Source organism: Myzus persicae, unplaced genomic scaffold (assembly GCF_001856785.1).
Source record: "Myzus persicae strain clone G006 unplaced genomic scaffold, MPER_G0061.0, whole genome shotgun sequence".
NCBI classification, from domain to species: Eukaryota; Metazoa; Arthropoda; class Insecta; order Hemiptera; family Aphididae; genus Myzus; species Myzus persicae.
Genome location: NW_019103489.1, coordinates 106,902 through 125,229, shown reverse-complemented (window position 1 = coordinate 125,229; position 18,328 = coordinate 106,902). Strand labels below are relative to the sequence as shown.

The following is an 18,328-nucleotide window of genomic DNA, read 5'->3' as shown; positions in this document are numbered from 1 at the left end:
GACCGGTTCCGTCTACAGGGTGTATGCGCAGGATTTGACAATTTTTCAAATAACGATCCAACCGACCAGTGATTCATTCAACATACGACCAGATACGACCCAATAGAATATACACACCGCCAATCTATTCCCATAATATACGCACTTAATAATATATTACAGTATGTATAACGAACATGATGATAATGCGATAATATTGTTACAGTCACCACGCCGCGCCGTGCGTGTACCGCCGTATTTCTAACGAACGTTCTTTGGGTATAATATAACTAGGTATGAAATGTACAAAACGACGACAAATTGGAGAAAGAAATCATCGAGTCACGTCATTGTTGACGGAAAAAGGTTGTGAGTGAAATTTTAAGCTGTATAATATTCCGAATTCCGATAGTAGCAAATCCACGTCGTGCGCCTATACGAGGAACTCCTCGTTGTTTACTCCACGAGGGCAAAATATTAATAGCTATGTTCGGATCACTTTTTTGGGTGACGTTTTTCGGCGCACACGATTGTTTTTTCAATGTTTCGAGACGTTTAGTAGTTAAAGAATAATATTAATAATATACGCTTTAATAAAAGTTATTGAGTTCAGACGTGTACCTATATAGTATATATATATATATATTCCAGGTGCCTTATGGGGCTGATGAAATTATATAAATATAAATACCATTAAGCATTAAATATCAGAAAAATGTTTCCTCATGTATTATATTATAATACTTTATCCAAAAAATGTGTATGACTAAACAAACATATAAATAATAAGTAGAATAAGGCAAAGGCGCCTAACTCTTCCCCTGTTAGCAAACGTATTTAAAATAGCATCGTCTGTACCTATTTACTACTTTATATTATAGTATACACCTACTATTCGATATCATACACTATTTTAGTGACACATTTTTATATCGAGACACGCAGGGGGTGAACCGATTATCTGCTAATTCGGAGGCTTTACAAAATCGATAATATTCAAAAAAAAAAGTCAAGTAATCTAATCTATCATATCTACCCTGACTATATAGGTAATACATTTATGGGAATTTCATATAAATACCATAAAAATATTTGTGAGGACTCGCTTTTGAATTCAATTGTATTTTAATACCACAACAATGTTCGCTTAAGTAGAAAAATACATAGACAAGTGATATAGCAGTATAGCACATTATTTTAATATTTTATATATAAGATCATTGTACAGTTGGCCCTTAAAAAATATATCACAGTGTTAAATGTTAAGAGTGTTTGTCCTCAACCGAAAAAACAGAGAGTAAAGCGTCTAGTATTTTCGCGAGTGTACAGTCTGACCAAATGTATATTGAATTGTTTGCAACAGAGCTGAATACCTACGTACTATCACAATATGATATTCTCAATCGTGCCACTGCCATCGTCTCACATTTTTAAACATTTCACGTCCGTCGTTTTTTCATTATGTTTTATATTTTCATCACGACTCACACACCGCGACCTTATAGGTGCTCGCTCCACATGTGCCCACGTGCAGGTGCATACGTCATATTATAATAATACATTGTATGTGATACGATATATTGACATTTTGTAATATAATAGGTACCTATATTATACGTAGTGCGAGTTCAGTTTTCCAGTGGACCACGAAAGTAATAATCCCTTTTCGGAATGTGTCGGAGCGGCGGCCCGTCGTGGGTGGGTGGATGGGTGGGTCCTGTGCGAAGTTTGCGCATCCCGACGACCGCTGAGACAATATTTTTACAACTGCCCCGGTGCAATATAAAAGATCAAATGTGGACCGCGATTACTTTTTCTGTTGTTAACTCGGCCGGGAAGACTTAGGCAATGAAAAAGGTCGATTGCAAAACTCGACTCGATAATTTCCAACAATAAAACATGATAAGTATGATATAATTCAATCTAAAAAAATAATAAATAGCATATAAAACGAATATTATTATATGATTTAATTCTGCTATAACGAATTTGCATACTCTTTTAACATGAACTTGAAAATAAAACGAGAATGCCTTCTCGCGGTGTCCTCTGGGTTATGCCTATATTTTATGGATCTCAAAAATATTATAAGATCAATTATGAATTAAATATAAGGATTTTATTTTTATTCAGGCCGAGTTTATAATACGTCAATAATTTTTATCTGAAACAACAGGGTGGAGTTTACAATATACGTTTTGAACTTTGTTTTCCTTCGATCCGAGTTAAGTTAACTCAGTTAACAATCGTCCATATAATAAAAAATCAGTGCAGTTTTCGTGCCGTGGAACGAAGCCGAACCGAAGTTCCGCCGGGTACCTGCTTCCGATGGCCTACTATAACTATACATTATGTACATTGGCAACACTATATTATTATATATACACAATTCCAATTTACGATAAATATATATATGTATATAACACGGTACACAGTATAAAGGTATGACACCTGGTCGGTTGGCGTCACACCGGCTGGGACGAGGTTTCGGCGGCGACGACGGAATTTCCTCTCGCGCCGAATATGCCCGCGGGCATTGTCCTCCTTTATACAACCCGTCGGATATATATATATATGTGCTCGCGTGTGTGTGTGTGTGTGTGTGTGTGTGTGCGTGTGTCTACCGTATACACTTCGGGATCGTCCTTTGTAGTCATTCATTTCTTATAAAAATGATTGTGTGCGTGCGTTTGTAAAAATACGTATTCTACGACTTACCCATATGCATATATATGATAAATTATGTACATAAAAGGTACTATATATATGCACGTGTATATATGCGCGCGTTCTATAATACACGCGGCCAAACGCGCGTAAGAGTGTGTGTGCGTTATTATAATAATATGGTGTATATAATAGTATAATATGATATTATTATATTATATATTATATTATACAGGACGATAATCGCGCGCGTATACACGACGGGGGGAAGATAAAAACCCAGGATGGAGTTTGACGGCGGACAACAATGGGGATGACGCTGTGTGACTTTCCGACGGGACCACTGGCACCGCCGACGATCCGCCGCGAGGGGGGTAGTGGCGGCGAGGGGGCGGCGGTGAGGTAGGTTAGGTCGCCGCGGGCGCATTGTCGCGAGCACATGATATACGTACAGTGTCGTCCAGAGCGTTTAATGCCCGTCCTCGTAACACATGTATATCGTCGCCGTATGTATGCCTATACAGGGCGGGTTACACTGCAGAGCGGTCATAGATACGCACCTTTATAATATACAGTGCGTTGAAATCTCTTGTCCGCACGGTCGGGCGCGTCTCCGTTGCAGTAGAATACGAAATCGCTGACATATAAACAGATAATTATAATATGAAATACAATTTTAAATTGTATACCTACTGGATATTGGGCCTTTTCGAATGGTTCCACATAGCCGTTGGATATTACCATATAATATTTGCGCCGTTTGCGCACCCCTTCAAACGCACAATATACGACACACAATATGACACGACGGACGGGTTATTGTTCTGGTGGCGATCTAGAACAGTAATAGATAGGTATATATAATACTATGTATAGGTACTTGTGATATACATTTGGGTCTCCACCCCTGCGGCGACTGATCTGCCGCTGTGCACACGCCGACAAGCACTCTGTAGATACGATCGTCGTCGTCAGAGGGTTGTGCGCGATGAGGGTTGGGGTGACGGAGGGTGTGTGGCATGCGTGCGTGCGTGCGCGCGTTACCGCGTTACCGCGTATTGTCGTCGGCGCGCGTCCAGAGTCAGTTAGTCGCCGTCAGTGTCCGCCGCGCGATGACCGATTTCACTAGCTCTCGACAGCAGCAGCCGCAACAGCCGCAACCGCAGCCGCAACCGCTGCGGGTGTTGCCGGCCACCGCGGCCAGACCGCCGTATTTCGATTTTAACGATATTTTTGGGTGCTCCGCAGGGAAAAAACTGTCGCCGCCCATGACGACGGCTCCGACGACGACGCCGGCGGCCAACGGGAGTGGCTCCACGACGGCCACCGCGACGACGGCCGGGGTCAACAACAACAACAACCACAACAATAACAACAACAACGGGTCGTCGATCAAGCAGCAACAGCAGCAGCAGCAGCAGCAGCAGCAGCAATCATCGGCAAGCGGCCAACAGCTGATGTCCGCGGCCGCGGCCGGTTGCTGTCCCGTGTGCGGCACGGCGCTCCGCACGGCCCACGAGCTCGAGTCGCACTTTATATGGGAACTGGAACGGCTGTACAAGCAGGCGGCAGCGGCAGGACGCCGGCACCGGAGAGGCACGCCCGACAAGTTGGGCGACAGCCACCACATGCACGGTCTCATGGTATGCCCCAGAGACGGCGGCCGATTGTCGCCAGTCGCCGGCGGCAGCAGCAGAGACGCGACGCTGCACGGCCGATGGGAGGTACGTGTACTACGTCATTATTGCATTGTATTATATCATAATTTTAAGCATACAACTAATATAATTTAATATGTGGCTGATCCTGCACGGAGCTTCCCGTGACTAAAATTCCCGTGGACTTGCCCCCTCCTTAAATTACTCTAAACATAAACTCCTCAGATTTTTAACACAGTGATTGTGGCGGTTTCGACCAAATTATAAAATACGGCTTGTCTGAAATCATATTCAATCACAATGACAAATTTATTTTCTGTACCTATTCAATAATCTATATTCACAAAAAAAAATATTTGTTCTTCGTAAAAACACGAATCTCACAAAATCGTTTCTCAATGTACCTAAACACATAATGTAGTAATGGCATGGCTACATTCTCTCAAAATCTCAAATTAATCGGTTCGGTTTTTTAGGTTAATATTACTCATCATAATCGTGTTATTAAATGCGCGCATGTCAAAGATCCCGTTAAAAATATTTTATTGATCTTCTGCTTAGCTAACCTCCTCCATCTCTCCTGTCACCAAATTTAAAATTTGAAACCGCTAAAATCCGTTTTAGAGCCTCGTCGTCGGAATGGTTACCGGTGATTTGCTATCTGCCTCCCTTCGACTTCTAATTAATTATATCATTTAATATGAGTGCGTAGAATGGCGCTATGCCTCTGACAATAATATAACTATTATTATTCTTACTTATTATCGTTTCAATCCATACAGACATATCAAAAAGTCAAGGCCAATCGACACAACCGGTTGAGGATCAAAAATCGGAAACGGAAACCCGACGAGATGCTGCTGACGCCAACAACGGCGACCTGCTGCTGTCCCGTTTGCAGCGAGCCCGTGGCCGCGGCCACCCAGGAGCAGATGAACGCTCACGTGGAAATGTGCCTGAGGAACAAAGTACGTAAAAATATTATATTGTTCACTTGTTGTTTGTGAGTAGTGACCTGAGAACTTGCCGGTCCGGAAAGTGATCACAAATCAAATATGTATTAAATCGTAAGTCCCGATGACTAGAGGTTATTTATTTCCTAAACATTATTGTTTTTCCGGGATTTATTTTAGTCCAGTTTACAATTTCAACTTCAAAAACCAAAAAGTTTGATGCTGCAATACCAACACCAATATTAATTATTTATACTTACATTGGTACTAAATATTATTATTATAGGTATTCAATATTGTTTTAAAGTTATTAATTATTTAAAAAAAGAAAAGATGACGTTGATTAAATTGTCGTTAGAGAATTAGAGATTTGACAAACGTTTACCTCTCTGTAGACATCTATAAGGCTGCGTTATGCCTTGATGTGAATTCGAAACGACACTCAGTTGGAAAGCGTAGGTGAATACAATGAATTTAATTTATGTAATACGTCCTACTTAAAGACAAAACGTCATACGACTCACACAAATATTGAGGTAATCGTGTTCGGCATCGTTTTTGAATTCCGTGCGGCAAATTTAACAAATGTCCAACACTCGGTCACCCAATCCCGCTTACCGTCCAGTCTTATTTTCAACCATATTTCTGGTACCATATTAAACCTAGTTACCACGGTAATTCGCTTCAGCGGTTTTCCCGGACGTTTTTACTTATATGTTCGGCACGCCCACTCTATTTTCCAGGGACATCCAGCAGTGGCGACCGCGGGTAACGACGACGAAGACGAAAACGTGGACGTGGAAGGCGACGCCGAGACGACGATGTACGACATCGTGTACGGAGGCGGAAGTAGCGGATGGCACGGCCAACAACCGCACAACAGGATGAGACAGCAACCGATGCTAATGCACGCAGGCGGATACAACAGAGGTAAGACCCGATCAGTGTTTTCAGACTCATGCTATAAGTTTTTCCATAATTTCTCTCATATCTCTCTCTCTATCTATCTCTCTGTCTCTCTGTCTCGGTCTCTCTCTCCCCTCTCTGTGTTAACAGTCGTATATAAGAATTAAACAGTTCCGTATTAAGGTTAAGTCCACCCCTTGGTTGTTATTTAAAAATCGTAACAATTATTATGTGTGTACAACTTATATTAAACAGGCTTACTTTAACACGCACGTGTACCATTTAAGGAAGAATTAATATTTTGTAATTGATCGGCAATTCTTCCTTGAAACGCCTTTACATTCTACCTATTGTACGCTCATTATATTTGTTATTTTTTTTTTTTTACTATTAAAAATGATGCTTTGAATTATTATATCGTTCTTTTGGTTTTAACAAAAAGTTTAATGTAATATTACATTTAATTAATTTTAAATACGTTCTTTTTTACGGTTTCATATAATATGCTACATTAACACAAATGGTCAAATCAATTAGATAATTTATAAATCTTCGATAAGTACTTACAATTAGTTGTATTCTTATTTATATTTGACATAAGTTGTCTATATATGCTTATATAATGGTTGTATTAACCATACAACATATTGAGCTCAATTGCATCAAGTAATTTGATCATAATCTAAATCTGAATTCTAATTGTAAATTATCTGCGAAATAATTTTTTTTTTATTATTTAAGAAAAAGCTTCGATAGCGTCACCATAGGCTTATTTTTTACATGATAATATTATGTTCTTAAATAATTTAAATTAAATTGTACGATTCAATGTCTTTCATAAATCAAATTATATTTTTGATGGATTCTTCGTCGGGGCCCAGTGCGTCGTGAAGGTGTTCCGTTATGTTGTGTTTTTATCGGGCCTCTTTTGTGTCTCCACATTCGGTAAGGATATGTTTGATTGAAGCTGTATATCCGCATGTAAGGCCGAAATAAATTGTTTACAAAACGAGACAAGAAAAATATTTATTTTTTTTTTTGTTATTTTGGTCAAAAATTGACTGCAAATGAAATCAATAAATATTTACAATCAAATAATCTACACGAATGATCAAATACCAACATTTTTTACCTGTTTACAATCATTTTAATTATAACAACTGAATTTAATTTTTACGTAACACGAACAACATTCGAGGATGATATTAAATTTTAAAATGAAATATAAATATCATGCTTTTTTTGTAGAACGTGTTTGCAGATCCCGCAGAATTATATCCCGTTTTATAAACGTATTAAATTCTAAATCCTAGCTAGATCATATCGTAGGCTAACTTAAAATATTTCTACAACTATAGATATAAATCGGTTGGCGACGGTGACGATATCGCTTTTAGAAACCACTTAACTGCCACAACATAAACCTTAGCAGCTACGACCTGCCAGCCACCCACCACAGTTTTACGCGAAATCCTCTGGATAATTTATTCATAGAAAATAAAGCAACGGATAGACGACAACAGTATAAACAAGGGGAGGCTCTAGGGGTGAAACATAAAATAAATATCGTATAGATCGTGTGATTATAATATCTACACAATTATCCACATTATATTTTGTACTTATTTGTTCTTTTTAATGGCTACTTGAATTTTCCTATCAAATATAATATGAATTATTCACAAAAACATAATCAGCTAGACGGCCCATGTGGTTGACAATTTTATACTAGTTAAATGTATGTGATAAGTATATATGATTATTTATGTGAAACAGTGGTGAATTTTTTTTTTTAAACTAGAATTTGGACATTAGGAAATTTTCCTGTCCCATGGTCATGTTTTTTTTACTTCAAATGCAAACTATTTCACATGGAAATGTGGTCAACTCGATTACGTAAGGTCAAAAAAATCGTCGCCACGACCGACATCTGTCTTAATTTATTTTAAAAACAAATTTCAATTCACCATTTTGGTTTTGAATATCAAACAATTTAATAAAATATTACCTAATCATATACATCCCTCTAAACGTAGGTTTATTTCTAAAACATAAAACTGTCCATTAGTTTAGGACACCGTATGCATTTTCGTGGCAATTTCTTTTATAGGCAATTTCTACACTTATTTTCTGCAGTAAAGATTTCTATACTGACCCACAACATGGATATTTTATACCTATATTACGCTATTATTCATAAATGTACGTTAGTATATTGTACATATTATTATATTTCATTAATTCGAATCGAAATCGATGAAATCAGAATAACCAACTAGTGTTACGACATATAAGTAATATATATTTAAAGTTACCTATTTTATTAATATAATCACACATTCATAACTGTATTGTATAAGTTCATAATAAATCAAAATTAGATCGTATTATGACTTTAATTCCTCAATTATTACGTGCAGAACACGTGGTGATTTTCTAACCATACACTCACTGAAATCAGAATTTTTAATTACCAATATAAACATACTTAGGAATCATAATTATAAAAACTTATAATTTTCATACCATTATCATAAAATATTTAAGTTCTTAAACAACTATGTTATACCTCAAAATTCCAAAAGTCATTAAATAAATATTATATTTGCGTTATTATGAGAGTAGGTGAGAAATGCTCGGTGAATCGCCCTGCACAGATTATTATGCGATCTATCTCCGCCCCAAGATCGTTATTAGGGCGGTTGTTTTTATTGGGGAATTTTTTTTGAAAACCTTAACTTTATTATAATTTATATGTAATAATTATTATATGATTGGGTGACACACCCTCTCCTTGAAAAAATAATTTTTCTTAAACAGCGTTCGTTTCTTTTATTTACGTATAGGTTCCGCAGTCTTGGCGATCAACTGTACAGGCCCCGGAAATCCGGCCCAGCAGCCGCCTCCCAGACAGTCGGCGACCGGTGGTGAAGACTCGGCCGGTGGTGCCGAAGACGCGGTGTTGGTGGTCGACGACAACGACAACGAAAACGGCGGTAGCAGCGGCAGCTTATACAACAAGTACGGTCCTAACCAGTACGCCGAACGGGACGTAATCGTCCCTTCACGTCCTCCTACCGCTTCTTCGGAGAGCCGCCGACTTACACCCGCCGAGTAAGCGTCGTCGCTCGAAATTTCCCGAAACCTCCAACGAACAAGTGCCCGTTTAGGTTTTCGTTTTTTTTTATTTTTTTTTTTCCATTCTTGACTCCTCCTGCACCCCCCCCCCCCCAACTAAAATCTGGCCATCCTCTCACACAGCTACCACGCCGACACCCGCCGACTTGTAATGTGTTTTGCCCGGCGTGGCGTCATCACTGAACCGATTTTATGTTCTTATTTCCGATTTTTTTTTTTTATTATTATTTTAAACTATACTGTTCTATTAGGCTCTACCCTCTGAGCCCACCCTCAGCAAAAACTCCCTCAATCACTCGTACATAATCCGCCACGTCCAACCGTACAGCACATCGTCGTAATGACATAATATTATATTATCTTGCCTGCAGAGCCGTACACAAAGTGGTACCTATATATACATATATGGAGGTACCTACTTAATATGATTGTGTTATGCAATAAGGAATAATTGATAGTTATGACGCATAAGATTATTGCGTTACGAGTACGCATTTGTGACGACGCGTCTCGAAAATAACGTGCCTATAAATTATAATCATAAAATATCGTAATAATTGTAATAATTAATAATATTGTGATCGTTGGTTTGTGTTCAGGCTGAACGATCCGAGCGCTATGGAGGCGATGGACTCGTGCGAAAACGTCGGGCCACTGGACGTATCGATCAAGAAGGAAAACACACAAGACGAAGGGACAGTGAAACCGAAAATGGACGTTGACAAGTACTGCGCTCAGTTCAACAACAACGGTCAGGTCGTCGAAGCGCTAAAAGCTCGGATCCGGGAACTGGAGTCGGTGTCCAAGACCGGAAGCGATAAGTTTACTTGTCTATTGTGCAAAGTAAGTACATCCACAGTATACCGAAAAAATCCTTTTCATGACACTAACGGCCCTATCGGCTGTATAACCTCCGATATCCGTATCAATAATATGACGTTTTTTACTTGATGCGGTGGACAACCGTCGTATGGACAATAATTCGGTTCCACTTCTCGAAATTACTGATGCCTATCAAATGCAAAGCCCGCTGCCTTCCACGCCTCTCCAAACTACCATAAAAGGCCATAGGTATCGGATAACTCGCGTTTATTGACCCTTCAGCGCGGATAACATCGAGTTGGGTCCCTACTCCCAAAAATAGCACGAATTGTGTCCAGACGTATTTTACCGAGTACTTGAATTGGGTCCCAATATATTTTATCGAGTACCTACCTACATAAATTTAATCCAGCCAATTAGCGTTACTTGGATGACACCACTTGGAGGTTGACTAGAAAGTCTTCCAAAAATGTTGTTTTTTGTTATGTAAAATTTATTAAAATATTAAAATTATTATTCAATAAGCATTTTTTTTACGTCTGATAAAAAAAAAAGATCGATTTGGTGAAAACACGGTAAATATTTTTGTGTGAGGCACAAATAGGTGGACAATGGGTGTGTAATCTCCGTAGTGTGTGATACGGTAAATCTGTGCCCTCCGAGTGGAGCATTCCAGCTTGAACAAAAAAATGTACAGTGGAAAAACAAACTGTGAACATATAAATACATACTACTAACATTGAAACATTTACCGTGGACCCAATTCGAGTATTATCAAATAATACCGTGGACCCAATTCGAGTATTATTAAAGAATACCTCGGACCCAATTCAAGTTTTCCCCTCAGTGCAGTGGGTGGAGTTTGTACATTCCAAAATTAGTTTTACAAAACCTATATTATAATATGCATATTCAATGTGGTTAACTGAATCGACATAGGGCGAGTCAAGTGTTCAGGTGTTAGATATTATTTGCCTAGTTATCATAATGTATAAGAAATTTAGATAAAGATATCTAGATATTATATAAATATATTGTCCATGGTTAAATATTATTATATTTTCGAACAAAAAATAATACTAATATTGTAATTTTATAATAATATTTTTATACTACACATTTCTGTCTAGATTATTACTTATTTACCTACTTGAATAATATATTTTACTATTTAGTTAATACTTTCATGAAAATATATTTAATTATTATTTATATTATAGTATAATACATACAGTACTAGGTATGGAGTTAGGTAAATTTATATTTAATGAATATCCAATATGATAAACATTAAAAATGTAATGAAAATATAATGAAATATTTGCATTTTTATTTTAAAATAAATATTAATAATACAAGAGGTGGTTTTTACTTATATATTTTAATATTTAGTAAAATAATAACGAATTTATTAATATGTCCGGTATAGGCTCATAAATCATAAATTCATAACTATTACTTCACCGTCCTAAATAATAAATCAATTACATTTCGTTTAAAATAAAACATATTTGTTTGCTTGACTATTTTAATACGTAACAAATGAAGTATTATACTCTAAGTGATTCGTTGGACTATAATTTTAAAATGTACCCAAATATCTTAATTTAAACCTAGGAAATTTGACATTTTTGTATGTAAATAATATTATTACAATATATTTAAGCATATTTTAATATCTGATGAATTAGGCATTGTAACACACTGTTGATAAGAATACCATCTAAAACCTGAACACATTACTAACCCTATCCGCAGTGGTTATACAAATTCCGTTCATTGCGGCTCCACTGAATCGTCCTGGGACGGGAAAATCGGGAAACCCTCGTCATCGTCCTCCCACAGGGACGACCCGTATTCGGATTCCGCGTCTGTACAATATAAGACAGTTCTTAAAAGCGACTTTTCACTTTTCCAGGGAAATTTCAAAGATCCCGTCGTGTCGACGTCGTGCTGGCACGTGTACTGCGAAGTGTGCTGGCTACAGATACTGGTGAGTTTGAGGTGTTCACTGCTCGCCGACATGATATTATAACAACACAGACCCGACCATGGGCGCTGACTTTTATACATTAGCATGGGGGCAAATGAAAACCTTAAGCTATACTGTTCATAGACATTACTCCGATTCTCTGGATATTGGCTTCAGTTGAGATTTAAAACAAAAAAAACATTTTTGTATGAAAATATTGTCTGCAATTATATTCATCTCGGTGTAAGAGTATTTTTTCTCGGCGATCACTCGTCGACAAACATATGTCCTTGAACATCGCATTATAAGTCCAAAGATTCTACAATCGTTTCGTGGCAATATTTTGAACCGCCAAATCATTCTTCGACCTGTCTTGTGTCATAGTATACTTATAGTATAATCTTCTTAACACGGAAAAGTGTACATTTCAGTAGTGCTAGTGTATGTAATAGTACCTTTTGTTTTCAGTTTTTAACCGACGACGCCGCGGGAACTGCTTTCGCATTTCATCCGCGGCGCCGCCATCGTTTATATCGACAATATCAAATATGTATACATACGCGGGGGGTAGACGGGACACCTGCCCGACTTACCCACCGTTCATGCATTTTCAAAAATTAAACATTTTGCGTTAACAGTGTGTAATAGTACCTACAACTGGTACTGTTAATGATGTGACTCAACTGTGAAATCGGCGCCTACGGACCCGACTGATACATCGTGCCCACCAAAATACGCAGATTTATCGTGATACTAATGTCTTCTTCGTGTTTCAGGGTGCTAAAAAGCTGTGTCCGCAGTGTTACGTGATAACGCTTCCGTCCAACTTGCGTCGCGTTTACCTGTAAATCGGCTGAAGCGCAGCTGCAGAACGCGCCGAAAATATATGTCTCGGCGGGACTCGTCTCCTCCGCGTCACCTCCGCGCCGTCGCATATTATTATATTTATTTGTAAATTATTTCATTGTAATTTTTATTTTTCCCGGTTTGCCGCGTGTTCTATTTCCGATTTCGTTTCCAAATTATTGTACAAACATTATCGCAACGTCGTATAGTATACGAACAATCGCCACGTGCAACGTACCCATACCATACACCCACATTATATCCTATGTATTATAAAACATCACGCGCGGCCTTAGGTCGTACGTCGTCGCCGCGCAACGTACGGGGTGCCTTTGTAAATAATATAATATAATAATAATATGTGTGTGTGACATTTACGCGTTTTCCATTTACCGCATCGTGCATTCGTGCCCCTTACCCCCCCCCCAAACCCACCCCGCTACCCCCAGGCCCACCGACGACACTGACGTTCCATGCACCCTCTCTCGGGCCGCCAAACCCATCATAAGCCATGCAATAATATCGACATATCAACAATACATATGCTATATATCGTACGAGACAAGTCGGTCTGGCAAAATCAAATATATGCATAAAATATATACTATTTGTATTTGTACATAGGTATACCTTTATATATGACCTATATATTATATATACTCACGCACCACCATTACTGTCGTGTACACACCACCACTCACTCGATAGATGTATACCACTCGTCATGATCTCGTCGGATGACTTACATAATAATAACATATGTGCCTGTATTAAATTATGTCACTCGCTCGACGTTGTAGATATAATAGGTACCTACCTACTATAAGCGTTGTAAATATATTTTCTGCGTTTACCCAAAAATGTCATACTGTGGCTGCTATAGTCCGATGTCGATGGTCTGAGATCGCAATAAAGCTCTTATATATATATATCAATATATCTGGCCCACCTGTTGCGGAGTTCGGAGATCGAGATCGTAGGGTGCGTAGCCCTTCCTCCCCTGGCCCGGTGACTGTCGCACTGAACTTTACACTCGCCTCGCCATGCGAAGGCATATCGTGGTGTATAGACGAAACATCAAAAAGTCTCAACCCCACTTTTATCGCTGCAGTGTCAACGAGTTTGCACCCTCGAAATATACGCGCGTGTGAGTGTGTGTGGGTGTGTGCGTGCGAGTGTGTAGTTATATATTCTCTGGCATATGAGTGTTAAAAATTATGTACATTAATTATTTAATATTATAACAATAATATACTTACACGTTATGTTTTTTTTTCTTCTTAGTGAAAGTAGATGTTTAACACTATTATAATATAGGGGTAATCGCTTTGTCGTTTGACGTTAGCAAAAAAAAAAAAAGAAAAACGTCATCATAATATGTGTTATGACTGCGAATCTTCATTAGTCTTATTAGAAATAATAAGTTTATATATATATATTATATAATATGAAAATTATTACAATATTACATTATTAGAGTTAAAATTTAAAAATAACATTATTATTATATATAGGTACTGTTAATTTAACAATAATGTTATATATTATTATACCTAAGCCCAATATGATATTACTGAAAACCGTACTGGAACCGGTGCATTTTGTGAAAACCGTTGACGTGACGCGTAAGCTATTGCGAAAATTAAAAAGTAAAATTTTGAAACACTGAAATTATTAGGTAGTTCCACGAGTACAGGATAATGCCCGTCGTTCGCGCGCGTTAAAGTCACAACCGGACAGTTGTTCAAGTAACGGTTCTAAACCACGATAAATAATGATAATAATAATGATAGGAAAAAAAACTGGTAGAAATACTCGAAAATAAATTGCCCAAAATGCAAGTGTGGACGTATCGAACATAGCTGGGGCATAAAAAACACTAAGATCTGACAAATTGTATAAAAAAAATAAAACTGTGATGCTCCAAGAACAGCAAAATGATAACGATAATAGATACACGCGGACATCGCTGCGAATCGTGAAGCGAAACCTTTCTGGTTTTTTTCCTTTTTATTCAAGACCAAGTTTTCCCGAAATTTGATACCCCGTTACCGGCCGTAACAGTACGTTTTGCCAAATTTAATGTGATGGGTGAATATCATTACTATTGAAATTCTGGCTGTAGAGGAGTCTACAGTGAAGACGATTTTTATCTCCGTTTCGATACGTGAGCCGCGTTGTGATGCCAAAACAAATTTTTTTTTATAAACTACCTAATAACTAAACTATCAAAAAATACCTACATACTATTATAACCGATAAAATTATAAATCTTTTATTATATTTCATTATTATATTCATTATTATTCAACTCTGTATATTGTGTTTCGTCTCCTATATAATATATCTGGCGTTTATCATAATGGGAAAAACGTGTTATTATATTATTATTATTATTATTATTATTATTATTATTATTGTAATTATTATTATTACTATTATTATTATTATTATTAATATTATTATTATGATTATTATTATTATTATTATCATCATCATTATTATTATTATTATTATTATTAATTATTAATTAATTATTATACTTGATGTTTCTTCACAAATATTGTGGACTGTTTTTTGTTTAACTCCATTCATTAATCAATCACAAACGGCAATAGCTGGAATTTAAATATATGCATACTCAGTGTGGAGTGTCCAAAATTTTTTTTACGTGGTTACTTCACTGTGTGTACTTGAATTTCTATTTTCTGCTACACTGTGCAGCAGAAACCGAATCTCAAAGCACCTTGTACATTATCGGCGTAATTTTGGAAATTTATATAGGAGGGGGGCTTAATTTACTGACTTAAAGTATATCCACTGATTAGATTTAATAAATCTGAACATAATATCTGAGCTAACTGTTATATAATAAAAGTGTCTATATAATTAGAGGCATCTATATAAAACTCAATAATGCAACTTGATTGAGTATATCATACGAAAACATTCCTACTACTATATTATATCTGTGTATAGAGTGATTCGCCAAACATGATCATGAACGTCTTTCGTCTTATAATGAATTTATTTAAATAATAATTTTTGAAATTTTCATGTATTATACCTATCACTGGCCAGATGTTCAAATACTTCGTTTTTTTTTTTTGAAACCATAAGAGCGTGTCTTATTACGATAAAAACTTATTTCTTTCAGACTAAAATGAACCTATTAAGCTTCCTTTTTTGTATATTGTGAAACAGATGATTTTCTTTTAAAATATAGATGTATCTTCATTGAAATGCGAACTGGTAGTTTCTGAGTTACAAAAATGATACAAATTATACTAAGGACAATATAATATATTATAGATACGTGTCATTTACTCCTTTTATGCGACTTTCACAAAAATGTAAGATGCAAGTATTATTTTTAATCTAGTGTGCATTAATTCATTATGTATTTGTTTTTTTAGTTTTTATGTTTTAATTTTACGGTTTTTACAAATTATCAAATGTTAATAGATTAATATTAATTAATAATTATATGTTATCATTTTTAAGTCATCATATCTTTCAAACCTATAATCATGGGCCTACCCCTACAATCATTGGTACACAAAGTTTAATAATTCAAAAACTACTTATTCGATGATTAAAATATTTTTAAAAAAGTCATCTACTTAAAAATTAACAGGAAAAGGGATGATTATAATTTGAAGAAAAAGAGTGGGTACTACGAGTATACGCAGTCGAAGTAATCTGAGTGGTTGAGTTGATAGAATTTTTAGCTTTAAATACCTCATAAATAACCGGCCAATGAGAACGTTTTGAGTGAATGCTATGAGTCTATGACTTAGGATGATGGTTGATAATATTCTTGAAACTGAAATTGCATTTGGATAGATGTTATGTGGCCCAGCGATTTTTTTCCAGAAAATGTGTATAAAAATAAAATTTTCATTTGTTGATTAAAATATACATAGGTATACACATTTTAATGTAAATTTATATTTATTATAATTCACTCACAATTATACAAACTTTACTAATTGATAACAAAATTAGTGAAGGTGTAAAAAATTTGAATACCAACTCACAATTGGTAAAATTACGAAAAATGTCTTGTTTTAATTTTCTGGCGCAAGAATTCTGTCGGTAGGAAATGTTATGAAGGTAAATTGATTATCTAGTATTTACCTTTAATAAAGACATTTTACTTCTAGAAGCTAGTATGTATTAAGTATTACCTACATTTTTCAGTAGTTAATCGTTTAAAATATTTTACTTTTCTGAGTAAAAACTCCTACATATCTAAAATGCGGTTTTCGATAGTATTTACCTAATTACAAAATATACCGAGGAAGTCTTAATTTTAAGATAAGGATGGTTTCCACTCTCACCACTGTTACGCACGTATATTATACGCCTATGTTAACTACATTCTGCAGCTACTTATCACATGAAATGTTCTTCAAAAATAATTATAACTAGTATATATTTTTAGTGCCTATTTTTTGAACAATATTTCAAAGTAAATACTTCTTAAAGTAAAAGTTTTTTTAAGTATTTCTTAAAATTCACCAAAAGTTTGACCCTCGGAAGTTAGCAGCACAACCATAACAGGTAAACACCTACAATAATGTTAAAATAATAAAATACGCACACATTACAGTTTTAATATTAAACATAATAGTACCTACTAATGAGACTATAATTGTAATTCTTTTCAATGAATTATTCATATGTAATATTCTTGATACAGTTTAAAAGTATCAAAATTAAGTACTTTTTTTTCTGTTTATTTTATTTAAACATGTAATAGAAGTGCCTGTAGACGTTTAATTTTTAAGCGCGGAAAAAAATAATATTAATAATATATTAATAAATATATACGTTCCAAGCTTTAGAAGATAGGTTAATTTTACTCACATCTGAATAGCATCAGTATACATGTCATAATACACATAGCTTAAACAACTAAAGAAGTCGCCTATTCTGTTGCAGATTATACTTTACGTGTAAATACCTCATAATTGAGTACAAAATCGTGTAATTGATTTCTTAAACTTTAATCCAATACAAATAATAATCATCGTATACAAAAAAATGGTTCTCAGTGAAGGAAACGAATAAATTAAACTTTCAAGTTCAAATGCTAATCAAAAAAAAATGTTTAGTTACAATGCAAGGACATCATACGAGGGAGCCATATTAGTCGAAAAAAATTGAGCATTTTCAAATATTAGTATGCAATATACATAAATATTTACGTTTTCCTTTAGCTTTTCCCAATTATAAAGATAAGTACATGACATTTCTTATTGTTGACCTTCAAACAACAAACTAAATCGAAAAATCTAACAGAAACCAACAAGCCAGACTTTATATTGATGATTGTAAATTGAAGCAAATCACTCTGCTCAAAAACGTGCTCCAAACATAAA

General features: G+C 35.9%; 1 protein-coding gene across 2 annotated transcripts in view; it reads left to right on the top strand.

The window, feature by feature from the left end:
* The window catches only part of LOC111034599 (protein Teyrha-meyrha-like), a 132,546-nt gene extending 117,553 nt beyond the window's left edge, over nucleotides 1-14,993 (top strand). Inside the window, exons 4-10 of one of the 2 annotated variants that reach the window (XM_022315885.1) lie at nucleotides 3,895-4,370; nucleotides 5,087-5,272; nucleotides 6,001-6,187; nucleotides 9,010-9,277; nucleotides 9,901-10,144; nucleotides 12,042-12,116; nucleotides 12,872-14,993. In XM_022315885.1, coding sequence (XP_022171577.1) covers nucleotides 3,895-4,370; nucleotides 5,087-5,272; nucleotides 6,001-6,187; nucleotides 9,010-9,277; nucleotides 9,901-10,144; nucleotides 12,042-12,116; nucleotides 12,872-12,943 — 1,508 coding nt within the window. In that variant the 3' untranslated portion in view covers nucleotides 12,944-14,993. The remainder of the gene's footprint in view (nucleotides 1-3,894; nucleotides 4,371-5,086; nucleotides 5,273-6,000; nucleotides 6,188-9,009; nucleotides 9,278-9,900; nucleotides 10,145-12,041; nucleotides 12,117-12,871) is intronic. The other variant, XM_022315886.1, reaches the window with a different exon arrangement.
* Nucleotides 14,994-18,328: the final 3,335 nt, after the last annotated feature.